This window comes from Saccopteryx leptura, chromosome 6 (genome assembly GCF_036850995.1).
Source record: "Saccopteryx leptura isolate mSacLep1 chromosome 6, mSacLep1_pri_phased_curated, whole genome shotgun sequence".
In the NCBI taxonomy this organism is placed as follows: Eukaryota; Metazoa; Chordata; class Mammalia; order Chiroptera; family Emballonuridae; genus Saccopteryx; species Saccopteryx leptura.
The window spans coordinates 193,204,330-193,230,510 of record NC_089508.1 but is presented as its reverse complement, the minus strand read 5'-3'; the positions used below and the strand labels follow the sequence as shown (position 1 = coordinate 193,230,510).

Sequence of the window (26,181 nt, the reverse complement as noted above, 5' to 3'; positions counted from 1 at the left end):
CCCCGCGGCAGCTTGCGGGGGCAATCTCGATCCAAACACGTTCTTGCATTTCCAAAAGAGATTAACGGCACCAAACAGCGGCAGGTGCCTGCAGGGAAAAACACTTGCTTATTTGCATAAATATTTTACTACGGAGAGCTTTTAGCATTTAGAGCCTTCCTCTGGGGGATGTGCGGGGAGCCCCCTGCCCCGGAGCCCAGCGTCCCTCCCTCCCTTGCTGACGACTGCTTTACATGCTGCCCCACTGAAGTGAAGAGCGCGCTCCTCACACCCCCCACGACGGCCCCGCCGGCTGGCACCCGAGTCTCCCGGCCCCACCTGCCTGCCCGGGGCCTGACATTCATCTCTGGCTTATGACGAAAGGGTGTGTGAGGGCTCTGCTGAGAATTAGGAGCTCAGTGAAGGGGGTCTGTGTTTGCAAAGGCGGAGTGTGAGCCACGGTGGCACCGTCTGCTCCCGGCCCTGAAATGGATGAGCCGTGAACACCAGCAGGACACACGGTGTCCAGGCTGCTGGACCGATGTGGTGCTCCCGGGCAGCTCGGCTGCCGTGGGCTCTCTCAACACTGAATGGTGTGGGCAGGGCCGTCGCCACACACACCCGCGGACAGTGGCTGCACGGGGGTCGGGCAGCACCCCCCACCCCCACCCCCACCCCCAGCCCGGTCGCCTTGGCTGCGGGAATGTGAGCGTCGGGGCCCTGGTGATGTGTCACAGGACAGACCACGCTCGGACCGATGCCGCCGACGTGCCCAGGAAACGCGCAGTCCGTGAAGGGCTTGCCGCCACCTGCAGCGGCCCTGCCCGGCTCTCCGCCGTGGCTCAGGGGGTCCGGCCGCCGTCAGCCCGTTGGCCCGGGTCACGGAGACACCCCCCCCAGGGGCTGCCGTTGTCGTGTCCTCTTAGCCTCTCTCCCTTTCTGCTTCGCACTGGGGGTGGTTCAGGAGCTTGTCCTGTGCGGGCGTGAAGCCCCCACCCTCCCCCAGCTCCTGATAGAGTGGTCGGCAAACTCATGAGTCAACAGAGCCAAACACCAACAGTACAACGACTGAAATTTCTTTTGAGAGCCAAATTTCTTAAATGTAAACTATATAGGTGGGTACATTCCTTATCGAGGTAGCGCCCGCACGTGGTGTTTTGTGGAAGAGCCGCACTCAAGGGGCCAAAGAGCCGCATGTGGCTCGCGAGCCGCGGTTTGCCGACCAGGCTGAGCTTCCTCCACCCCCTGGATGTTTCCAGAAGCCGTGCAGGCTTCTGTCTCCGTGGTGGTTTAGTCCTCGCCTGTATCGGTGTCGTGCGCGCACGGCCACACTCCTCTGGAGGGCGGCGCCATCCTGATCCGCCCGCCCGCACGCATGGGGCTGCGTCTCACCCCCACCCCGCCGTCGATCCCCTCCCCCATCCCTTCCTCGCCCTCCGCCGCCCTCGCCTCCCGACCTGGCGCTGCCGTTTCTGCTCCTGCCATAACCGGAGTCGCACAACCGGCCTCTCCAGCTACAGACACTCTGACCCCTCCCCCCACACGCTCTGCCGCTGTTCTCCGAGACAAGAGAACTGGGACTCGGCTGCGGCTGCCGTTTACGTGCGGAAAGGGCCTCTCCTGTCCGGCCCGCCGAGCGCAGAAGGTTTTGAACACGTGTCAAGGTGAGACGCAGGTGTTTACCCTGATGAGCGACAGACCTCAGGACAGGGACCAGGAGATGTCACCCCGCTTCAGGACAGGACTGGGAAGGCACCGGTGGGACCCGCGGCCGAGGCATTCTCTCCCAGGGGTTCAGCGTGGGCCTGGCCGTGTCCTTTCAGGCACAAGGGACGCGTGCTCTGGGATCTGTGTGCGTCGCGGCTGCGAGAGTGGACACGGTCATCTCCGTGTCACAGTGGCCAGAGCCAAAGATCAGGCGAATGCAGGGCTGTTCTGCCGCGGACACCCCTGTCCCCCTCAGCCCCGGTGGCACCCCAGGGGGCAGGTCCACCCAGAGGGCTGCGGCTACTACAGTCTTGACCACTCGTGTGCCCGAAGGGAAAAGGGGCTAAAGGGGCTTTCCACGTGCGGTGAGGGGACCGCAGGATGAAAACCTGTATTTAGAGTGATGTCAGGGGAGGAGGGGAGGGCAGGGTCACGTGAGGGTGGAGGCTGGGTCCAGGCTGCTCAGGGGTTGTGCTCGGACTAGAGGGGAGAAAGCAGGTCCAAGCCGGTGAAGCAGGAGAGAGGCCGGAGTCCAGGATCCCGCAAACACCTGCCAGCGAAGGGAAGTCATTGTGCCATGCCACAGTCCGTGTGGTGGCTGTGGTGGCCTGCAGTGGCCAGGGGCTGAATAAGAGGGCCCTGCGCCTGAGCCCCGTGGACCTGCCCTGCTGGCCTTCCGTACGGCGGGTTGAGAGAGGCTCCTTGGCGTTGGACAGATGACCGGGAGCCGGGGGCTGGGAGGAGGCCAGGGAGCTCGGTCACACTGAGCTGAGGAGCAGAGGGGGGCTGGGGTGGGAGGGCCAGTGGTGTGGAATGACCTAGCTCGTAGTGCGGGGGCCAGAGCGAGGGCCGAGGCCCATGCTGCCTGCTCCCTGCACCCCACCCCCCACTTCACACGCACACTCTGGCATCACTCCTGTGCAGATACCCAGCGCCCGCCGGCTCCACTTTGAATCAGCAGGAAGGCGGTGGCGGACAGCGGCTGCGTGCAGGCAGGGGCGCGGGGTCGGCAGGCTGGCAGGGCCTCGGACGTCGTGGGCCCCGGTGGGCTGGGGCGAGCGCTTGATTGTGAATGGCGCTGAGGCCACAGACCCCGATGATCAGGGATGCGGAGCTGCCGGCCCCTCCGACCTGATGGATAGGCTCCCGCCTGCTCGCTGCAGGAGGACTGCCGGAGATGGGGGCCCCCTCCCTGCAGAGTCGCCTGGGGGGGCTCCCTGTGGGCGGAGAGGCAGAGGCGGGGCGGGAAGTGCGCACGCCAGCGCCGGGGGTCTGTGGGCAGCCAGGGGTGGACAGGCGGAGGAGGGCCGACAGATGTGAGGGCCAGCTGGCGCTCCGCAGGCCAACCGCCGCTGCCAGCCTCGCGGCAGGAGGGGGCGCCGTGTAAAGGCCTTCCTAACGGGCGGCACTGCCCTGGGCCAGGGGAGGGGAGGGCAGGCTGGCGGGGGGCCGGGCAGGGAGGGAGGGGCCGTGAGCGCCGGCGCCGGCCCTGCTGGGTCCACGCGGCGGCCGGGGCGTGGCCGGGAGGGGGGGGGGGGGTCCGTGTTCACGTCTTGGTCCTGCGAAGGGGGAGGGGGAGGCCTGCGCTGTGCGGGGCCGGCGCTGTGCGGGGCCGGCGCTCAGAGGCCCCGTTCCTGACGGCCGGCCGTGGGACCGGCCTCTCGATGGCAGGGGGCCTGCCTCTCGGGCGGCTCTGCGCGTTTCTGACACAGATGTGCTGCGGGCGGCGGGACTGGGCTCTCCCCGGGGGGCCTGCCGGCATGACTGACCCCGCCCCCTGCCCCCCTGCCGGCATGACTGACCCCGCCCCCCTGTCCCCTGCCGGGGTGACTGACCCCGCCCCCTGCCCCCTGCCGGCGTGACTGACCCGCCCCCTTGCGCCCCGCCCGGCGTGACTGACCCCGCCCCCCTGCCCCCCTGCCGGCGTGACTGACCCCGCCCCCCTGCCCCTGCCTGGGTGACTGACCCCGCCCCCTGCCCCCCTGCCGGGGTGACTGACCCCGCCCCCTGCCCCCCTGCCCGCGTGACTGACCCCGCCCCCTGCCCCCCTGCCGGCGTGACTGACCCCGCCCCCTGCCCCCTGCCGGCATGACTGACCCCGCCCCCTGCCCCCTGCCCCCTGCCGGCATGACTGACCCCGCCCCCCTGCCCCCTGCCGGGGTGACTGACCCCGCCCCCCTGCCCCCTGCCGGGGTGACTGACCCCGCCCCCTGCCCCCCTGCCGGCGTGACTGACCCCGCCCCCTGCCCCCCTGCCGGCGTGACTGACCCCGCCCCCTGCCCCCCTGCCGGCGTGACTGACCCCGCCCCCTGCCCCCCTGCCGGGGTGACTGACCCCGCCCCCCTGCCCCCCCTCCCTGCCGGCGTGACTGACCCCACCCCCCGTGCCCCCGCCCGGCCCGCAGGGTACCAGATCGCCTACCGCCTGGCCAGCAGCAGCCCCAACATGTTCACCACGGTGGAGGTCGGCGCCACGGTCAGGCAGTTCACGGCCACCGAGCTGGCCCCCGAGGCGGCCTACATCTTCCGGCTGTCGGCCAAGACGCGGCAGGGCTGGGGGGAGCCGCTGGAGGCCACCGTCATCACCACGGAGAAGAGAGGTGAGGCCGGGAGGGGCGGAGGGGGCCGGCAGGCCTGTCGGGCAGGGGGCTTCCTCGGCCGGGCTCCGTGGGGCTGGGGCGTTGCAGGAACTGGGAGCGTATTACACACCTGCCGGGCTGTGCCGGGACCTGGGCGCCTGGCCACGCGTGTTTGCACAGCCCAGCATGTACTGACTTCCTTGCCACGCGTGTTTGCACGGCCCAGCATGTACCTCGCACACACCTGTGCTGTCAGACAGGCGGGCTGCGCCAGGTTCACAGAGACGCGCTCAGGGGGGCCCTGTGATTGGGGGGTGCAGAGTTCTCAGGCTCTAGGGCAGCTCCCCGAAGGCAGCCGCTGGCCTCTGAGGTTCACAGTCACTTCCCCGGGGCAGCAGCAGGCGCTCCACACATGTCTCCCGTCTAACCATTCACGGATGGAACCGTCCTCACGGCCACCTCCACTCCGCACACTGAGCGAGTGCTGGGGGCACGTGGTCCCCAAACCTGGGGCGATGTGGTGTGAGCCCATCCTCCATGAGAGGAAGCTGACCGTGGCCCCAGCAGGTGCCCGGGACACGCAGCTGTGGGGCCCAGACGCGGGCGCCCTCAGTGGCTCTTCCCACGGAGAAGAACCGCGGGCTCCTACCTCAGGTGCTCTGGGCAGCGCCCGGACTGGCACCGGAAGTGGGCTCAGCAGGCTCCTTTCCTCAGGACCCGTGCCCGGGGACATAGCAGCTTTGGCTTCAAGTTCAGGATCTGAGGTCATGCCCAGGCCCAGAGACCCTGGGGACCGTGGTGCCCGAAGGGAGCTGGCCACCCAGCCGATGGGAACCGCTCAGCTCCCCCGTCCTCCTTCCCTCTGAGGGTCCCGAGCACCCAGGCTCGAGCTGTGTGCCCGGAGACAACCTGGGGCCTCTGTGTGGGGACCCCAGAGTGTGTGCCACGTGCCGTGTGCCACGGAAGTGCAGGGCCCTCATCTGCATCCGCTCCCTAAACGGGAGCTGGTGCCCCCGGTGCCTCTCAAACCGTTTCATCACATGGTCACCTGGACAAGCTCAGGGACGGAGGGGTGGGACCCACAGGTCAATAAAGGTGGGTGTGGGTGTGTGCTGAGCGCTCGCTGCGTTCTGACCACCTGGGAGGCCTCGCGCTGTGTGCTGAGGGTTATGTGAGTGCACGGGTGCCCAGCCAGGGAGACGAGCCTCCCGGGTGCAGCGGCCGCCCAAGGCAAGGCCCGCTGTGGCCCCGCAGTGGCCGCAGCGCTGGTCCCTCACCTGGCATGCACAAAAGAGGCCCCGCAGGGCAGAGCAAGCCGCTGACTTCAAAGGAGGCAGCACTGTGGGCCGTTCCCGAGCTGGTGCCGGACGACAAGGCCCTCGGGTCCCTGTGTCCCTGTGCGGAGACCGTCGGTGCCCCAGGGGCCCGTGCCCACAAGCCTCACACGTGGTCGTCTCCCCTGACCGCTCACCATCCGCACCCTGAGTCTCAGCACTTTCTCAAGCAGAGAGAGAGACGGTCTGGCTGAAGGGTTGGCGTGACCCGAGTCCCAGTGGAAGTGTTCACATGAGACGTGTCAGGCCGGCTGGTCCACAGCTGGGCGGTGGCTGCTGAGGCCGGGCCGTGTCCCCCCCCACGCCCAGCCCGGCCCCCACCCCTCACCCCACGCCACCCCACCCGGCCCCACTGGTTCTCGGCCCTTGGAGTTCAGGAGATTTCCACCGGGGCCTCAGCTGCTGCCCGGTGGCCCGCAAGAGGGAGTCCCTGGGAGGGAGGCACGCGACCCCTGCAGCGGGGAGAAGTCACCCGGGGCCCCCGTGAGCGTGAGGGGGGGATGCTGACTAAGCTCGATCGAGGAACTTAGACCCCCCCCCCCCCGCCACGACGACCCATCGTCATTACACGCCACACGTCCCAGTCAGAATCAATAACAATTAAAGACAATGACATCTCCCCACGGAGTCTCCCCGCGGGAGTCGGCGGGGTGAGGAGACCCAGGGGCGGGCAGCCAGTCCACACGCCAGGCCCCCCTCCCTGCAGGACAGACAGACAGACAACCAACCACAGGCCCCTTCCCGGCAGAGAGCTGGGCTCCAAGCCACAAAGGTCCAGGCTCAGGCGGGCTCCCGGGCGTGGGGACCGGGCGTGAAAGACGCCCCTCGTCCAAACTCAGGGAGAAAGAGAATCGGGGGGGAGGGGCCAGGTGCTCCGGGAGCCCGTGTCACCCAGAGACCCTGGAGCGGTGGCCTGGTGGCAGGAGCACATGTGGGTAGACTCACCGCCGTCGTCCACTCTGAGGCGGGGCGCTCGGGGTCTCCAGCCAGATCCGAGTTGCCCGCGGGGCTGGCAGACCCCTCGCAGCCCCGTGAACCCGGAGTCATCTTCCGAGGGTGTGTGCGGCACTCCCGTGGGCGTCTGTAGTGGACACAGGCGGTCTCGGGGGGGAAAGGGTCCTTTCCTGGGGGTGCAGCCTCTCACGTGCCCCCCGTCTGTCCTCGTTCGATTGCAGAGCGGCCGGCGCCCCCCAGAGAGCTCCTGGTGCCCCAGGCGGAAGTGACCGCCCGCAGCCTCCGGCTCCAGTGGGTCCCGGGCAGCGACGGGGCCTCCCCCATCCGGTACTTCACCCTGCAGGCGCGCGAGCTGCCCAGGGGACAGTGGCAGACCTACTCCTCGTCCATCAGCCACGAGGCCACCGCCTGTGCGGTCGAAAGGTACCGAGAGCCCGGAGAGGACCCCCCCCCCATCTGGAGCCTTACCCTGGAGGGACCCCACCCCAGGCCTCCCACAGCTCCCGCCACAGGGAGGGGGGTCTCCACGGAGACGCCCCACAGGGAGCTCGTGTCTCTTCTTGTCCACACACCCTGGACTCGGTGTCTGGGGACCAGCTGCTCCACGGCCCCCAGGCCTGTCCTCTAGACGGGCCCTGGGAGTGACCGGGCCGGGTGGGGGGACGCTGAGCCCGGAGGCGTGGGCTCCGGCGTCCAAGCCCCTAAGGGGCAGAGCGAGGAGCAGCGTGGTGTCGGGAAGGGTGGGCCAGGCCACAGATGTCGCCCCCGGAGAGACGTCCAGTCTGTGCTGACCCCCCAGCCCCAGGGCAGGCAGATCTCACCTCAGTGTGTCGCCGATCAGGGACAGCTCAGGGAGCCTGTGGGCATCGCCCTGAACCAGGTGGCCACCACGCAGTCTGCAAAGACCAGGGAGGGAGGGAGCAGGCTGGCCTCGCAGGGGGCGCTTCTCCTGCAGGACCCCGTCTGGCCCTGTCCTCAGTCCCAGCCCTTCCTCCCGGTTAGAGAGTAGACCCTGGGGGCAGGAACGGTGACGGCCGGGGTCGCGTGGCCGCAGACCCCACACGGGTCTCAGGGGTGACAGCCAGTCTCAGGGGTGACGGCCGGGGTCGCATGGCCGCAGACTCCACGGCGGGTCTCGGGTGACGGCCGGGGTCGCGTGGCCGCAGACCCCACACGGGTCTCAGGGGTGACGGCCGGGGTCGCGTGGCCGCAGACCCCACACGGGTCTCAGGGGTGACGGCCGGGGTCACATAGCCGCAGACCCCACACGGGTCTCAGGATTGACAGCCGGTCTCAGGGGTGACGGCCGGGGTCACATGGCCGCAGAGTCCACACGGGTCTCAGGGGTGACGGCCGGTCTCAGGGGTGACGGCCGGGGTCACATGGCCGCAGAGTCCACACGGGTCTCAGGGGTGACGGCCGGGGTCACATGGCCACAGACTCCACACAGGTCTCGGGTGACAGCCAGGGTTGCGTGGCCGCAGACTCCACACGGGTCTCAGGGGTGATGGCCGGGGTCGCGTGGCCGCAGACCCCACACGGGTCTCAGGGGTGACAGCCAGGGTCACATGGCTGCAGACCCCACGGCGGGTCTCAGGGGTGACCTCGGGCCCCTCCTCGCTGACGTCATCAGCCAGGGCCCGAGCAGCCGCGCAGACCACACACCTCCCACCCAGCACCTGCGTCTGTCCCCAGACATGGGGTCCCTCTAGGCGATGGCCCCCTCCAGGGCCGGCCACAGGCTGAGAAGGAGGCGGCTGGTGGGCTCAGTGCTGTCCAGGACCCCAAAGGCAGGACCTGGGCACGGCGACCCCTTCCGTCGCGTGGTCCCAGTAGCCCTTGGCTCCGCCTGAGAGGGGTCCCCAAGCACAAGTTGTTTCCCGCCGAATGGAGTCACCACCGGCCTCCGTCTTAAAGGGGACGTTTGCCCAGACGTGTCCGTGGCCAGACGGTGTCTAGAAAGCCGGTCGCTACACCTGTCACAGTTTTGGGGCGGGCGGTGGTTGGGGGGGTACTGAACCCGGCTCAGCTGAGACGTTTCCATAGTGACCAGCCAGGTGGCTCCCGGGTGGGTGGCGCACGCTGTGGGGTCCGCGTTCCTGTCGCCACGAGCACCGCCTTCGCCGCAGCCCGATGCCCAGCACTCGGGCGTGTCCCAAGCAGCTGCCCCGCGTGTTCCCTGCGCGGCCCGGGGCGGCCCGTGGAGACAGGCCAGGCCCTCTCTCCCGTCTTGCGGACGAGGAAGTTGAGGCAGAGACGTCCTGAGCACCGAGTGTGCTGTGTCTCGGCTCCGCGCAGTGAGCACGAGCTCGCGGGGAGGCAGGCCTGGTCCCCTCTCTGCGTGACCATCTGGAGGAGGGAACAGCAACGAAACCCACCCACCGTTTTCTCCGGCAGACCCCCGTGAAACCCGGCAGACCCCCTGGGTGCCTGGGGCTTGGAGCTGGAGAGAGGAGGCTCCTGTCCCAGGTCCTGGAGGACTGGTCAGCTCCCCGAGGGGCCAGAACCAGGGCAGAGGCTCCCTCCGTCCGTCAGTGGACAACACGTCGCAGGCAGTGTCCCCGGGACGCGCGGTGTTTGACCACAGCCATGGTGCCATCCGCCTTCCTGTGCGGCGACCCCGACGGCTACGTCTGCCCCGCCCCCTTTCGGTCACTTTTTACTTTGGCCAGTTGTATGATGTCTGCTGAGTGGCCAAAATGCAAAGTGGTTAGCCATCTAAACCAAGCGGCTGTTCCTGACCCAGAGCCAGTCGGTCCAGAGCGGGGCGGGGGCGGCTTGGAGGGCCTGCTTTGGCATCCGTGGTGTCTGAGTGACGGTCGCGCTGACCACACGGGGCAGCGTCCCCCAGAGTGAGTGCGGTTGAAGAAGGGGAGGTGAGCCGACAGAGGCACCTGGACCCTCCGGATGTCGCTCGAGGACAGGGTGGGGCCCGGCGTAATCCACAGCGGCCGGTGGAGGACCAGGGATTCCATCCGCGTCAGCCTGCCAGCCGCCTCCAGCGCGGTTCTGGTTTTATTTCCTTATGACTTCAGCATTTAAAAATAACGCCGAATTAAAAGCCGGGTAGATTGGGGCTGGGATATCACCCAGGGGTCGGTGCTCTCTGCGATGCAGATAATGAGTTCTTAACCAACATGTTCAGGGCCTTAATGATAAGTAAACACGTCCAGGCAGCAGTGGGCAGCTTCCGACATGCTCAGGGCTCGTCAGTTTTATCATCATAACATGGGGAGCTGCTTCTGTGCCCGAGACTCCGGTCAGCTCCCGGGAGGAGCGGTGGCCGCCTGTCGGCCGTGTCCCCGCCCCCCGCCCAGGCGCCCTGGCCATGGGCGTGGACGTGTGGGTGTGGGTGAGAGGGGGGCTCCGGGAGCAGTGGGCACAGGCCTGCTTTCTAAATACACCACTTCTGCAGGAACGCTGGCAGCCAGCAAGGGCCCTGTGTGACCAGGGCCCCGTGTGAGGGCCCCGTGTGACCCAGGTCTGTGCCCTTCTGAATCTGGGGCAGTTAGAGTTCAGGTAGCAGTGTTATCTCAAAGTCTGCCTACATTGCCTGACCTGTGGGGGCGCAGTGGATAAAGCATCGACCTGGGACGCTGAGGTCGCCGGTTCAAAACCCTGGGCTTGCCCGGTCAAGGCACATATGGGAGTTGATGCTTCCTGCTCCTCCCCCCCCCCTTCTCTCTCTCTTTCTCTCCTTTCTCTCTAAAAATGAGTAAACAAAATCTAAAAAAAAAATTAAAATTTTTGCCTACATCTAGCCAACTTCTGAGTTTGGATGGCAGGAATTTAAGAGACAAGGGTTATTGGGCGGACATGGTGCTGAGGGGCGCTGCCCGGATGGGTGGGCTTCCTGTGAGAGCAGCACCCCGGGGCCTTGGGGACAGCCTGTGGGAAGAGGAGGAGGAGAGAGTGACAGGTGCAAAGTGCCTGCCTACCCTGCCGAGACCGGTCAGACCCCGAGGGCGGGTGGTGCAATGTAACTCCCAGCCCCCCCCCCCCCCCTCCCGCACGCGGGGTTGTATCCGATCTCGCCAGTGGAGTGGCCGCCCGGGGTCGGGGTGGCCCGGGCCCGGATGCGGGTTCTGACCTGGCTGGCTGCAGAGCGGAGCCTCGAGCAGGGAGAGAGAGAGCCCTGGGGGGCTGGAGGGGTGCAGGGCGCTGGTGTCCCGTTCATTCGTCAGGTAGTCACCGGATGGGGGCGCGGGGGGAGGGGCGTGGAGGGGGAGACAGGCGTGTCCCGGGCTGGGAGGAGTCTGTCATCTGAAGGAGCAGCCCTGCAGCGTGGAGAGGAGAGGAGGGGCGGAGCCTCCGCTGAGCTGGAGACCCTGGACAGGAGGGTGGACACGGGGGACACGGTCACCATGGTCACCACTCCCTGGGCCGTGAGCTGCCCCCTCCCCCACCTGCGTCGCTGTCCACCTGCTCTCCAGCCCGGCGGTCAGCTCCAGCCGCCCAAGCGCCTTCGTGTGCCTGCGACTCCGAGACAGCTCGGTGGTCCTGTGAAGGGAGAGGGGTTGGCCAGCCCCGTGGGTCAGCGTGGGAACTCTGCTCTCGGCCCCCTGGCCCCCCGCCTACAGCGCTCACCGCACCCCCCATGCGCCCCGGAAGGAAAGAGGTTGGCGTCTGGCCTCAAGTCCCGAAATCGTGAGAGGGCAGGAGTGGTAAGCACCGTGAGATAAACCAAGTGTACTCAGTATGTCCGGAGCCACGCAGGTGCTAACAGGACGGACAAGATCACGTCTGGGCCACCTGCCGCGAGCCTGGAGCTGAGCTGACGCTCATGTGACTCCCCACCAGCCCCCCCAGGGAACTTCGGAGCTGGAGCGGGCCACCTCCCCCTGTCCGGTCCTTCAGCAGGTCCCCAGCCGCACCTCCGGGGCGCCAGGCACTGTCCTCAGTGCTGGGACACAGCAGCGACCAGGGCCACTGGGAGCCTGTGCTGATGGGGTCCTGAGTCTTGTCAAGAAGAGAGACAAAATGCCATGGAAACATTTAAGGACAGGTTGTGCCGAAGGAGACAAGGACGTGAGCGGTGTGTCCAGGACAGTGGTGTGGCAGCGGGGGGCAGGTGCTCACTGTGTGCCTGGACGCTGATCCTAAAACAAGACAGACTCTAACAGATGTCCGGGGAGCCCTCAGCGCCATGCCAGACCAAGGGCTTCCCCTGGATGTCGTCTGAACGACAGCCTCTCGTCTGCCCGGACGAGGAAATGCAGGCAGCGTGCCGGCCCAGGGTCAACCGGGAGCAAGACTCCCAAGTCAGGGCCCATCCCCACCCACCTCGCTGTGGGGGCTCAGCAAGTGAGGCGGAGGTCACAGCAGAAAGACCCCGGGGTTATCCCCAAAATTAGATAAGATCACTTCCGGGAAGCTCGGAACAGAGGAGGCGAGGATGTCCCCCAGAAGCCTGCTGCAGACAGACAGCGTGCCTGAGGGCGGAGCCTGGAGGCCACCAGCCGGTCCCTGCCCCTCCGGGCTGGGGAGTGCGGGCTCAGGGGCCAGGGCCCTCGCTGCTGCGGCCCTCACGGACTGGTGGGTGAGGGGAGGAGGCGGAGCCAGAGGGCTTTGGGGGGACAGCCTCCTCCGAGGTGTCAGCGGACAGGGAAGCCACGTCAGCCGGTCGTGCGCAGGAGGCAGAACAGAGACAGGAGCACTTTCCCGATCGTGGTGTCCAAAAATGGTCATCCGCTTTTCAATTTTTTTTTTTTAATTTAGAGTACGGGAGAGAGAGAAACATCGATGTGTTTCCCTGGGTCGTGCATTCCCTGGCTGATTCTCACACGTGTCCTGATCTGGGGACGAACCCACCACCTGGACATATTAGGACAGCGCTCCAATCCGCTGGGATATATATACCTGGCCAGGGCAGTCGTCAGCTTCTTAAAAAGCGGGCTTCTCTCTCTCTGCACGAAGCGTTCCCCGGAACCAAGCTGCCAGCCGGGCGGAAGTGGCACTGAGGGTGGGCGCAGGGGTGAGCTCCCTGGACCCCGGGAGGTTCCTCGGCCTCGGGAGGGGGGTGGTTTCCACGGGGCTCAGCTCGAAAGCCGCTGGTTCACAGTGGGGGCGGGAGGGAGTGAGGAGAGGGGTTGGTTTCAGGGTGACGAGGGCACCGCTGAGGCTGGTGGTGGAGGACACTTACAGACGTGAGGGACGGAGGGGGCGTCTAGAGTCACTCCAGGGTGACGAGGGCACCGCTGAGGCTGGTGTGTGGAGGACACTTATAGACGTGAGGGACGGCGGAGGGGGCGTCTAGAGTCACTCCAGGGTGACGAGGGCATCACTGAGGCTGGTGTGTGGAGGACACTTATAGACGTGAGGGACGGAGGGGGCGTCTAGAGTCACTCCAGGGTGACGAGGGCACCGCTGAGGCTGGTGTGTGGAGGACACTTATAGACGTGAGTGACGGCGGAGGGGGCGTCTAGAGTCACTCCAGGGTGACGAGGGCACCACTGAGGCTGGTGTGTGGAGGACACTTAACAGACGTGAGGGACGGAGGGGGCGTCTAGAGTCACTCCAGGGTGACGAGGGCACGGCTGAGGCTGGTGTGTGGAGGACGCTTAACAGACGTGAGGGACGGAGGAGGCGTCTAGAGTCACTCCAGGGTGACGAGGGCACCACTGAGGCTGGTGGTGGAGGACACTTACAGACGTGAGGGACGGAGGGGGCGTCTAGAGTCACTCCAGGGTGACGAGGGCACGGCTGAGGCTGGTGTGTGGAGGACGCTTAACAGACGTGAGGGACGGAGGAGGCGTCTAGAGTCACTCCAGGGTGACGAGGGCATCGCTGAGGCTGGTGGTGGAGGACACTTACAGACGTGAGGGACGGCGGAGGGGGCATCTAGAGTCACTCCAGCTCTGCTGGTCTGGGAGCCGGAGAGGACGTCCACCCGGTGGCCCTTGCCCAGGACAGCGCTGCTGCTGGGAGTGGGAGGGTCACTTCCCCATCTGCCCCCCGGGCGCGGAGCTGGCAGCTGGGTACTGGGCGGGCGAGCTTCTGGGCATGCATTTCGGGCGGCTTGGTGAAGATTTGAGCGTCGTCAGCTCAGAGGGTTTGCCTGCAGCCTGGGTCTCGGGCGGGGCAGGGCCCACAGCACAGAGCCCCAGTGAACAGTGACCGCAGAGGGCTCCAGGGAGGGAGGCCGGGAGGCTGGCCTGGAATGGTGGCACCGCACACTGCCACGGGGACGTGTTCCTGTCCCCAGAACCTCCATCAGTGGGGTGGGGGAGGGGGACATTCTGCACCTGGACTGTTGACGTCATCTTGGTCTTACGTAGAGCGGCAAGCGTGGCTGCAAGATGACACCCCTGTTCCAGCCCCAGCCAGGCCATCTGCCATCCTGACCGCGGGCCACGGCCCTCCCCGGCCTCCGTCTCCCCACCCTCCATCTCCCCGGCCTCCACCTCCCTGGCCTCCATCTCCCCATCCGGGGGGCAGGGACAGTAGTGGCACTGCCCCACAGAGCTGCTGTGTGGGTCACACGGGATGGCACTTGTCCGGGCGCTTGGCACCGTGTTGGGCTCAGTGCCTGGTGGGGCTGAGGGGTGAGGGCACAGGTGGGCCAGTCAGCACAGACCATGCCCCCCCAACCCCCGTCCAGGGGCACATTGGGGTGAGCGAGGCAGGCACCCTGTCCCCCCCCGTCCAGGGGCGCATCGGGGTGAGCAAGGCAGGCACCCTGTCCCCCCCCGTCCAGGGGCACATTGGGGTGAGCGAGGCAGGCACCCTGTCCCCCCCCCCGTCCAGGGGCATATTGGGGTGAGTGAGGCAGGCACCCTGTCCCCCCCCCGTCCAGGGGCGCATAGGGGTGAGCGAGGCAGGCACCCTGTCCCCCCCCGTCCAGGGGCACATTGGGGTGAGTGAGGCAGGCACCCTGTCCCCCCCCCGTCCAGGGGCACATTGGGGTGAGCGAGGCAGGCACCCTGTCCCCCCCCCCGTCCAGGGGCATATTGGGGTGAGTGAGGCAGGCACCCTGTCCCCCCCCCGTCCAGGGGCGCATCGGGGTGAGCGAGGCAGGCACCCTGTCCCCCCCCGTCCAGGGGCACATTGGGGTGAGTGAGGCAGGCACCCTGTCCCCCCCCCGTCTAGGGGCATATTGGGGTGAGTGAGGCAGGCACCCTGTCCCCCCCCCCGTCCAGGGGCGCATCGGGGTGAGCGAGGCAGGCACCCTGTCCCCCCCCGTCCAGGGGCACATTGGGGTGAGTGAGGCAGGCACCCTGTCCCCCCCCCCCCCCGTCCAGGGGCACATCGGGGTGAGCGAGGCAGGCACCCTGGCGTCCCGGGTCAGCACCAGGGCCGGCGTGCTGGGCTCCCGGGGAAGCCTGTGCCCCTCAGAGCAGGGACTGGCTGCGTGGGGGTCTCTGGTCACAGCAGGTGCCTGTCCCTCCCAGGAGCCCCCAGCAGAGCCGTCCCCTGGCCGGAATGTTCCGTGCTCCCTTCTGCTCTGAGAAGCCCGGTTCTCCCTCCACGGGCCAGAAAGTCAGTGCTCCTCCTCCCGGACAGGCTGGGGGCCCTGCAGCCAGCCCCACCCCGAAGCACCCTCCTCCCTGAGGAAGGCGGGCGCTCGCAGCAGGGGGGACATCCCCCGGGGCCCCGGCAGGCTGGGCGTAGGCGGTCACTGGTCTCTTCCCTGTTCCGCGCAGGCTGCGTCCCTTCACCTCCTACAAGCTGCGCCTGAAAGCCACCAACGACATCGGGGACAGTGACTTCAGCGCGGAGACAGAGGCAGTGACCACACTGCAGGACGGTGAGTAGGCTGGGCCCCGGGCGGTGGGACAGACACGGCCACGTCCCTCCCCGCTGCTGCCTTTGGAGCCGGATCACTGGCTCTTACAGAGAGGCCCCGCTTTTGTCCTGAGCCAGGAAGGGGTCACTCGAGGGGCCACAGAGCAGTGGGGTTTCCATCAGCGACAGACGGCCCGGAACGCCCCCGGGAGGCCCCTGGCATTGAGGCAGGACTTGAAGGGCTTCCAGGTGGAAGGAAGTTTCTCTGATTGGCTTCCAAACCCCTAAAACCTATTGGCGTCCCAGAGATTGAATAATTTATAGTATCATTAAAAATAAATGTTGCCGGGTAGCTGGGCTTTGGGAGGGTCCCCATTTTCCTCATCCGGCAGCCTCCCCAGACCGGCCACGTGCCGGGAGCACCGGGAGCGAGGGGAGTGGGACCCCCTAAGGCTCGGGGGGCTCTCGCCCCTCTGTCCTGCTCGGAGGTGCCGGGCCTGAAGATCCCGGTGGTTCTGAGTTACAATGCTGTCAGGCCAGAGGGACGGGGAGACGGGTCACCGAGCGCGTCCCACACTGACAGGCGGACTTTTAGGATGAGAAGGAATGCCGCAGCAGCCAGACCCCGACTGCAAACCCGCAGGCATGGCTGCCCCCCGGCACTTTGTAATAACGCCCCCCCCCCAGCGCTGTCTCTCCCCCTGAGCGCACTCGGGGGCTGTTAGGAGCAGCCCGACCTCCCGAGCTCACCCGGCACCTGGGAGTCCAGTTGCTCCAGCAGGAGGCCGGGGTGACCTTAAGGTCCAGCAAAGGGGCAAAAGGGAGACCTTTGTCGCTTCTCAGCAACACACAGGTAGTTTCTGCCGCAGAGCAGAGCCCCCTGGGGCCGCGTGTGGCTGATCTCAGGACGATGCCCAGCTGAGCTCTCAGGGAGCCGCAGTCTGGATGGGCCGGGCCAGGAGGACAGGTGGACAGGCCCTTCAAGAAGCTGGACTCAGGCCCTGGCCGGTTGGCTCAGGGGTAGAGCGTCAGCCTGGCGTGCGGAAGTCCTGGGTTCAATTCCCAGCCAGGGCACACAGGAGAAGCGCCCATCTGCTTCTCCACCCCCCCCCCTCCTTCCTCTCTGTCTCTCTCTTCCCCTCCCGCAGCCGAGGCTCCATTGGAGCAAAGATGGCCCAGGCGCTGGGGATGGCTCCTTGGCCTCTGCCCCAGGCGCTAGAGTGGCTCTGGTCGCAACAGAGCGACGCCCCGGAGGGGCAGAGCATCGCCCCCTGGTGGGCGTGCCGGGTGGATCCCCGGTCGGGTGCATGTGGGAGTCTGACTGTCTCTCCCCGTTTCCAACTTCAGAAAAATACAAAAAAAAAAAAAAAAAGAAAGAAAAGAAGCTACACTTGTCTCCTGCGGCTTCCAGCCTGCTGTTCCGTTTAACACGGCAGAGCGATCATGTTTGCCACAGGGCGCCAATTCCCAGGAGAAAGAAGCTTGTCCAGCCAGCTGCCCCTGCTGGCCTGTCCCCAGGACGTGCGGACAGGTGTGGGAGCAGGACACCCACACCTCCCCGCCTCCCACAGCTCAATCAGAACGGGCCCCCCCTCCCAGGCAAACCACCAAAGGGCCTCTCCAGCCTCCCAGCGGCCTCTCTGGGCCCTTTGATATTTAAATCATGTCTGTGGTACAGGTATCTGCTTATCCCTCTCTTTGGAGACAGCAGTGGCTCTCGCAGCTGATTTGCATTGTATTTGCATCTATTGTCTCCACTCCAGCTCTCTGCTGAGATTGACAGGCAGGCAGGACTCGGGCCTTGGGGAGCCCTGGGGGCGGGGGTGGGGGAGGAGGCAGCCCTTTGTGAGTGCGTGGAAGGGTTTGTATGCCGGAGGGAAAAGCAGTTTTCCTCCTACGGTCCTGCTGCTGTCTTCTGGCCGGTCTGACGGTCAAGCTGACGGGAGACAGGTGAACAGGAGAAAACTATGATGGGGGCTCCTGAACAGGGGACCCGGGGGTCACAGGCTGTCCCGGACCACGGAGAGGGAGCACAGGGGGCGCGAAGCTGGGGGAGAAAGGCCACCCAGACGCCAGGGGACGCAGAGGGGGGGAGGCCACGGGCAGACCGGGCAGTCTTTCCATCGGAATTCCGTCGGCAGGGGAGGGGGAAGGGGAGGGACGGCTTCTTCTTCTGTATTTTGTTTCTTAAAAAAAATATAATAATAACCAGCTTAAAATAACACCCAGAGGCCCTGGCCGGTTGGCTCAGCGGTAGAGCGTTGGCCTGGTGTGCAGAAGTCCCGGGTTTGATTCCCAGCCAGGGCACACAGGAGAAGCGCCCATCTGCTTCTCCACCACCCCCCCTCCTTCCTCTCTGTCTCTCTCTTCCCCTCCCGCAGCCGAGGCTCCATTGGAGCAAAGATGGCTCAGGCGCTGGGGATGGCTCCTCGGCCTCTGCCCCAGGCGCTAGAGTGGCTCTGGTCGTGGCAGAGCGTCGCCCCTGGTGGGCAGAGCGTCGCCCCTGGTGGGCGTGCCGGGTGGATCCCAGTCAGGCGCATGCAGGAGTCTGTCTGACTGTCTCTCCCTGTTTCCAGCTTCAGAAAAATACCAAAAAAAAAAAAAAAAAAATAGTAACACCCAGAAAGGGCATATTTCAGGGTGGCACACTCTGATTCCCCTCGCTCGCTGAGAACATTTTCTCACTGCGGTGCTGAGGTTATGGAGACCCCCCCCCTGTGTGAACAGGAGAGCTGGCTACGTGTTGAGCTAGACCAGTGGGAGGTCCAGGGGCCTGGGCTGGACAGCTGTCCCTAAGGCAGGACAGAGGGCTGGGGGAGGGGACACAGGCGTGAGTCAGGCAGTGGGAGGGGGCTTGGGGTTCGGAAGGAGGCTGGCGGGGCGGAATGCCGGGGCGCACAGGTGGGGGCGGTGAGGACGACCCCCTCAGGCATGCCGTCAGGATCTCACAGTGAGGGGGCCGTGAAGGGGTCAGTTCGGAACCCCGGGGTCGGGGTACATGGGGACCTGACGGAGACTGGGAGGACTTTAGTTTCCAGGGTGCAGGGCACGGTCAGGGGCAGAGGTCAGACCAACCTTGCTCCGCCGGGGAGCAGAGCAGAGCCACCGCTGATGCCCGGAACGGGCCAGACCCTCGCCCACCAGAAGTCACCCTCCTTTCGTGACCGTCACCTGAGTGTCTAAAACCAAGGGCACGAGGCCCTGGCTTGATCATTCATCAAGCTCAGACGTGGCTCTGACCTCAGTCCCTGGAAGAGAAAGTGACGCCCCTCCTCATAGGAGGGGATGTGCCCCCCCCCCGAGGGGGCCTGGGGCTCAGGAGCCTCTCTGGGCGGGGGTCCTGCTACCTACGTGGCCTCCGGTGAAGAGACGCAGACCCCTCTGCTGTTCAGTGTGGGTCTGTCTGTGGGTGTGGTCCCACTTCGGGGCTGGGTCCCTTCTCTGCTGGGCACCCGCAGGAAAAGAGGGGGAGGTCAGCCCGGTGGCTTCCCCAGCTGGGCAGTGCGGGCAGGTGCCCACCGTGCACGCTAACCTGTCTCTTTGGCCTTGGATTTCAGTCCCGGGAGAGCCTCCCCGCTCCGTCTTGGTGACACCCCACACCACGTCCTCCGTCCTGGTCCAGTGGCAGGTAAGCCAGGTCCTCACGGGGCCCCATAGAGCGGCACGCGCCCACCCTCCGCACGGGGCCCCGTAGAGCGGCACGCGCCCACCCTCCGCACATGGCCCCGTAGAGCGGCACGCGCCCACCCTCCGCACGGGGCCCCGTAGAGCGGCACGCGCCCACCCTCCTCACAGGGCCCCGTAGAACAGCACGCGCCCACCCTCCTCACAGGGCCCCGTAGAACAGCACGCGCCCACCCTCCGCACGGGGCCCCGTAGAGCGGCACGCGCCCACCCTCCGCACATGGCCCCGTAGAGCAGCACGCGCCCACCCTCCGCACGGGGCCCCGTAGAGCGGCACGCGCCCACCCTCCGCACGGGGCCCCGTAGAGCGGCACGCGCCCACCCTCCGCACGGGGCCCCGTAGAGCGGCACGCGCCCACCCTCCGCACGGGGCCCCGTAGAGCGGCACGCGCCCACCCTCCGCACGGGGCCCCGTAGAGCGGCACGCGCCCACCCTCCGCACATGGCCCCGTAGAGCAGCACGCGCCCACCCTCCGCACGGGGCCCCGTAGAGCGGCACGCGCCCACCCTCCGCACGGGGCCCCGTAGAGCGGCACGCGCCCACCCTCCTCACGGGGCCCCGTAGAACGGCACGCGCCCACCCTCCTCACGGGGCCCCGTAGAACGGCACGCGTCCACCCTCTGCACATGGCCCCGTAGAGCGGCACGCGCCCACCCTCCGCACGGGGCCCCGTAGAGCGGCACGCGCCCACCCTCCGCACGGGGCCCCGTAGAACGGCACGCGCCCACCCTCCGCACATGGCCCCGTAGAGCGGCACGCGCCCACCCTCCGCACGGGGCCCCGTAGAGCGGCACGCGCCCACCCTCCTCACAGGGCCCCGTAGAGCAGCACGCGCCCACCCTCCGCACGGGGCCCCGTAGAACGGCACGCGCCCACCCTCCTCACAGGGCCCCGTAGAACGGCACGCGCCCACCCTCTGCGCATCCACGTCGCGGCGCTGGGCCCAGACGCAGGCCCGCTGGGGTCCCAGGTCGGCTCGCTGACGGGGAGGGAACGTCCAGGTGTCATTCGCACCACAGTCAAGCCCGGCTGTCCACACACAGAGTGACCTTGAGCTCTCTCTCTAGGAGGGCTCCCAGGGTGTCCAAGCACCCAGGCACCCCCTGTCCCAGGTCACATGGAGGTGGCGGGCAGGGCTGCCGTGGACATGCCAGCCTGTCCCCCAGGGCAGAGGGTCCGTAACCTCGGGGGTTTCCCGTGTACAGAAACCACCTCTGACCGGGCAGTCTCTGTGGGGCCACAGTGGCCCCTCACTCTGACTCCTTTGCAAGCAGCTGTCAGGCCAAGGCAGGGCCCCCAGGGAGCGGAGGGCTGCCCGGCCCCAGGGCCAGCCCCGCAGAGGAGGGGGAGCCGGGGTCATCTCGGTGCGCAGCAGGGCCGCCGCTGGTCCGGGCCGTGGCCAGTGATGCCCGCACCGCAGAGCGTTCGGCCAGCGCGGGGAGTCTCTGAGGCCAGGGTGGGGGCTACAGCCCCGAGGACAGGGGAGCAGTGCTCACAGCCGGAGGGTCGAGGGCCCGGGAGGCGGAGAGCAGGCGTGTGGTCTGTGCTCAGAGCCCCGTGCATGGGGAGGTCCACCGAGGAGTGGCCACAGGGAGCGGAGGTCGAGAGGGCAGTCTGGTGGGCATGAGACTCCTCCTGGTGGACGAGGCCTCTGGGAGGCGGCCAGCTTCGCATCTGACTCAGCGGAGGGGAGAGGGGACGAAGGGACCCACGTGGGGCCGGCAGCCCAGAGCAGACCAGGGTTGGAACTTGCCGAGGACAGCAGGGGGGGCGTGTTGGGTGCAGCAGGCCGGCACGAAGGAGGACTGGGGGGCTTCCTCTGTGAGGGGGCAGGGGCGCCTGCAGCCCGGACAGGGCCCCCAGGGAGCCTGTCCTAAATAGAAGGCGCTAGGGTGGGGCAGTGGCCTGGGTCCGCAGACTGGGGACAGAGCGCGCTGAGATACCCCCCGCCCCGGGCTGGGGCCCAGGAGAGAGGGGATGAGAAGGCCCAGCCGGGAAAGCTCCCCAGCTGCGGAAGCCCCCTGGGGACCCGCCTTCAGGGGGCCACACAGACACCTGCCTGGGCGTGGCCGGCCGGCCGGAGGTGCTGGAGGGAGGTCCGAGCTGAAGACCCAGTGTGAGTGCTTCCTGAACCGACAGCTGGTGACTGACTGGCCACCACGGGTTGGCCTCCTCCCTTTGGGTCACACACTGACCTCAGTCCACAAGGGCAGCGAGCAGGGTCCTAGTCGGCTTGCACCGCCAGAGCAGGGGTGACCCCTCGCCACTTCTTGTCGGCTGCTGCAGCCTCCCGGAGGCGACGGGAAGGACCCTGGGAAGATGACCATGAGACTCCTCCGGTGAGACCACAGGCTCGCCGCGGCAGGCGGTTCTGAGGTTCTGGACGGGACCACACAGCGCCAGCCGGGTTCCCACCCAGCCTCCGGGAAGCCACGTCCCCCGAGCTCATCCCGGAGCCGTGGGAGAGTGACAGAGGGCCTGGCCTCACCTCTGCAGGCCCCACTGTGGCCTAGGGCGGCGGTGAGCCTAAGAACCGGGCTGCAGCTTCCTCCGTGGTCAACAAGGAGGTCAGCGGTGGCCGCCAAGGGCCCACAAGGTCTCTGAGCCAAGGCCTTCAGGCCTCCCCACCTCTGACTTATATCAGAATGGAAATTCCCAACGTCCACCAGCACCATCGGCCAGAAGACCGGTCCTCAGCACGGTGCTGCCTTCTCCCAGAAAGTTAGCTCGCCCTGCGAACGTGGGGCGTGGCACGTGAGTAACCGGACGAGGGCCGTGGCCGGCTGCAGCCTCGGCCGCCAGCCCGGCCGCCCTGCCTCCCGACGCTGGGGGCTCCGAGCCCCCCGCCCCCGGCTGCACTTGGACGGCCCTGTGCGCCAGTCGCGGCTGCACCAGCGGAACTTGGCGTACACGTCCGTCAGCTGTCCCCTTGCGAGCCCAATAGAACAAACTAATCGCAGGAAGCCCGGAGCAGGACGTGGTCAACACGACGTAGAAACAGATGCCTGTTCACTGCCAGGCAACCGTCATACCCACTAAAATTAGAGGCAATTTACAAAATCACAGCAGACCCGACAAAGAGACAGCGTTTCAACACAGATGCGCGTTCCAAATGAGACGCTTCACCTGGAAGTCTCTTCTGCAGCTTGACGGCGATTCGTGTAAAAGTGCAGACACCGCTGGCCATTCCGAGGCTCGGCCGCAGCCCGTCTGGAGGTCGGGGGACCGTGGGTCCAGGCCTCTCCCGGGGTCCAGCTCCGCGTGGAGTCGGCGTTGGAGCCAGCTGGTCAGACTTCCAGCCTGTCACTCAGTGTCATCCCCCGTGGAGTGCAGATTTCTGCGAGTGGGCTTTGGGGTTTTCCTAGCAGAGAGGACGCCCTCAGCGTCAGGCCCCATCACGCGCGGTGGACTCAGCAGAGGCGCCTTCCTGAGGGCAGAGGTGCGGCCGACGGGGCGGGGCAGCAGGGCCTCCTCGGACACAGCCCGTGGTCCGTTCCTCTCCTCACCACCTGCTCTGTCCCCCGTCCCATCCCGGCAGAGGACCAGCTCCGGGGTGGGGAGGCCCAGAGCAGCCGGAGGGGAGTGAGACGGATCCCACGTCGTGCGTTGAGCTCTCCGAGGCGTTGGTGGGAAGATGGCGGAGGGGGAGCAGTGAGCCTGGGCAGAGGGGTTAGCGGTGACCCCTGCACGTGTCTGCGGGATGAACGGACCTCCCCCGGGTGAGAGGCAGGGAGGGGAGCCAGCCAGCAGGGCTCAGAGGCAGGACAGCCCCCGCGCCCTGAGGGCAGGCCTGTGCACCAGGCTCCCGCGAGCCCCTGTGCTCCCTGAACCCACGAGACTTGACCCCGTACGCTCTCCAGGGAGCGAAAGTCGGGACGATTTGGACTTGAGTTCCAGCTCTGCCTTGACTTGCCACAGGACCCTGGGCGTGGAGTTGGGCCTCCCTAAGCCCCAGGCCCCTCCTGGAGAGGGGGAGGCAGGCCCTGGCCTGTCTGGGAGAGCCCCCTGGCCTGAAGGAGTGCAGTTCTTCCTGGGAGTCCAGCCTCCCCCAGCCCTGGGGCCCCTGCGTCCAGCCTGCGGACTGCAGGACGCCGCCCTCCTCCTCCAGGGTCCGCCCCCCACTCCCGTCTTCCGGCTGCTGTGCTGGGTGACCGGCCCAGACACACTTCACCCAGGTCCTCCGCCTTTTAACAGAGAGGCTTTGCAGATGGAGAAAAACAAACCCTCCCAACCCCAGCGTCGTTAGCAGAATTCCCGAGGCGCCGTGGGCAAAGGGCAGACGTTTGCAGGAAGGGCTCCCAGTTCCCATCAAGCATCTGCCCGTGCAGATGGCCAGGCCGGGACGGAATTCACGTAGCAGGGTCACCGTGGGCTCCACTCACGCCCACACGCACTGGCAGCGCCCGCTGGGCCACGGCCTGGCACCGGTGCCACAGGCAGGAGGGCGTGGATGACCCAGACGGGGCCTCACCCTCCGGTCCGGGTGGGACCAGAAACCGTCAGCCACGGTCAGGGGCTGGGCCAGGACAGGAGGACAGGTGTGTGTGTGCAGAGGGGACCTTCTGTTCGGGGTCAGAACAGTGTGGTGCAGGTGCGGGTCAAGCCTGGGAGGCTGAGCGGCCAGCAGGAGCCCACAGCGCAGGCGGTCACAGATCCAGGACCTCCATCCAGAGCCTGAGCACAGCCTGTCGCTTCTAGAACCCTCCGTGCGTCCCGCAGAGCTGCGTGTGGGATGCCTCCCAGGTCACCCAGAGTCACAGAGGCCTCTTTCACGAATGACAGGCAGGTTTATTCCAAACTCTAGGAGGAGACGGTGTGGTTGAACGCTGTTCCGGATCTGTGCGGGCCCCGGGGTCTCCGTGGGGCTCAGGAGGGCCTGCCCTGCCCAAGGATGGCACCGGCCTCAGGCCTCAGGGAGGCGGCCCGCTGGGCTGCGCAGCCCGTCCCTGCCTGGGCGGCCCCTGCTGTGCGGTCCTCAGGGAGCCTGCCGCCGGGGCCCCCACACTTCGCCGGGCCGAGCGCAGGACGGCGTCCAGGGCCTGTCAGCCAGTGCAGCCCCGGCTCCCGGCGCACAGCCTGACGTGGGGACACGAAGCCCCATCGGGGCCCCAGGGTCTCGGGGTCTCTGCCATCTCCCGTGCGCAAGGGGCTCTTCACCTGTGCGTTCCGAGTGAGGCCCCGCAGCCTGTGAGCCCGGGACTGAAGGGACAGGGAGGAGCCCCCTGATGGGCCATGCGGAGCCGGGCCACGTCCACAGTTCCCTCAGAGCTCCAGGTGCACCAGGCGTGGGCAGCCTCCTCGCCCTCCTGCGACCCGGGCCCCAGCCCCCCGGGCGCCGAGAATGCCCCACAGCCCGGCTCTGCGCCTGTCCTGGGGGTCCCTGCCTTCCTCGTCACGAGGGTGGCACCCGCCCTCTTTGTCCTTGTAAACGACGGGGAGCTGTGGATGTGAGCGGGTGACTTCCTCCTGGGTGTGAGCGGGTGACTTCCTCCTGGGTGTGAGCGGGTGACTTCCTCCTGGGTGTGAGCGGGTGCCCTCCTCCTGGGTGTGAGCGGGTGACTTCCTCCTGGGTGTGAGCGGGTGACTTCCTCCTGGGTGTGAGCGGGTGACTTCCTCCTGGGTGTGAGCGGTGCCTTCCTCCTGGGTGTGAGCGGGTGACTTCCTCCTGGGTGTGAGCGGGTGACTTCCTCCTGGGTGTGAGCGGGTGACTTCCTCCTGGGTGTGAGCGGTGCCTTCCTCCTGGGTGTGAGCGGGTGACTTCCTCCTGGGTGTGAGCGGGTGACTTTCTCCTGGGTGTGAGCGGGTGACCTCCTCCTGGGTGTGAGCGGGTGACTTCCTCCTGGGTGTGAGCGGGTGACTTCCTCCTGGGTGTGCGGCCACCTTCCGAGGGCTGACCGTGGCGATGTGTTGCAGCCTCCGCGGGACGAGAGCCTGAACGGCCTGCTGCAGGGGTACAGGATCTACTACCGGGAGCTGGGGTCCGAGGCGGCCTCGGCCACCGAGTCCAAGACGGCCAAGACCCCCTTGGCGCTACGGACGGAGCTCACAGGTGAGCCGGCCGCCGGGTCAGCAGGGAGGCCCCGGGCGACCGCAGGCGTCTGCTCACGGGGGCTGGGGCGCTGGGGGCCCGGGGTGTACAGCCAGATGGGCGGGAACAGAGAACCCCGAGTCTGGGGCTGGGTTGCCTCCCACGCCTGAGCACACACCCCTGGTGTCCTTGCTGACGGCCTGCCAACTGTGAGTGTCCCCCTGGGCCTCGTAGCAAAAGCAAAGCAATGAGGCCAGAGGACCTGGACGCGGTGGGCTCGCTACCTGGTCACTGCGCCCTGGGCGTGTGGTTTGCTCGTGCCCTTCAGGGCTCTCACTCGAGCCCAGGTGAGCCCACCACCGGACCTGCCCAGGGAACTGGCCAAAGTCACCACCCGGGAGAAGCTGATCATGCGTCCTGTCTAATGTCGTGCCAATGGAACCCTCTCGTCAGAGGGCAAGTGGGTGGCCCACACTGTGTCCGGTGGGGAGCCAGGCTGCTGCGTGAGGCAGCGGTCACCGCAGGGCCGAGGGCAGTGTGGTGGCGGGGGGGGGCACAGCCGGTTCTGCAGCGCGCCCCTCCCCCCACGCACTGACCGCCCTCCTGCTCTGCCCCCCGCACAGCCCACAGCAGCTTCAAGACCGTGAACAGCAGCTCCAGGCTGACCACGTACGAGTTAACACGTAAGTGCACGCCCTTCCGGAGGGGGCCCCTGTGCCCGGAGGGGGGAGGGCAGGCGGGCCCAGCGCCTCGCAGGACCGAGCGGAAGCTTGGTCTCAGTGCCCGTGACTTGTGGACCACCCCCTCTCAGATGCTGCTTCTTGTCATGTGAAAACCACCAGGCAGGCAGGAAAGGAAACTTCTAGAAACAGGCTGGGAAGGGGGACTTACTGACCAGCTGGTTTTCAATTTGGGACAGAGACTCAGATGGAGCAAGATCTCCTCCCTGCTCCCTGTGACATCTGTTGACATGTCACTGCTGTCCCCGCCATGTGGCCAGGCTCTCTCCTGTGGCAGAGGGGCTGTGCCACTGCCCCCAACTGCAGGATGGTGGCTGCCCAGACACTGCCCAGGTCTGGGCAGGGACGTGCTGGTGACAGGCCGGCCGGTCCCCCCCAGGCCTCTATGGAAGCAGGGCTCCCTGTCCCTGGGGCTGCTTGGGGTCACCCTCCCCCGCAGTGTGGCGCAGAGA

The 26,181-nt window shown here is 66.9% G+C and overlaps 1 protein-coding gene across 1 annotated transcript in view; it reads left to right on the top strand.

Moving 5' to 3' along the window:
• The window catches only part of SDK1 (sidekick cell adhesion molecule 1), a 787,316-nt gene that overhangs the window by 709,291 nt on the left and 51,844 nt on the right, over positions 1 to 26,181 (top strand). The window contains exons 29-34 of the mRNA XM_066342466.1: positions 4,091 to 4,285; positions 6,774 to 6,975; positions 15,195 to 15,298; positions 18,834 to 18,904; positions 24,875 to 25,010; positions 25,613 to 25,672. Coding sequence (XP_066198563.1) covers positions 4,091 to 4,285; positions 6,774 to 6,975; positions 15,195 to 15,298; positions 18,834 to 18,904; positions 24,875 to 25,010; positions 25,613 to 25,672 — 768 coding nt within the window. The remainder of the gene's footprint in view (positions 1 to 4,090; positions 4,286 to 6,773; positions 6,976 to 15,194; positions 15,299 to 18,833; positions 18,905 to 24,874; positions 25,011 to 25,612; positions 25,673 to 26,181) is intronic.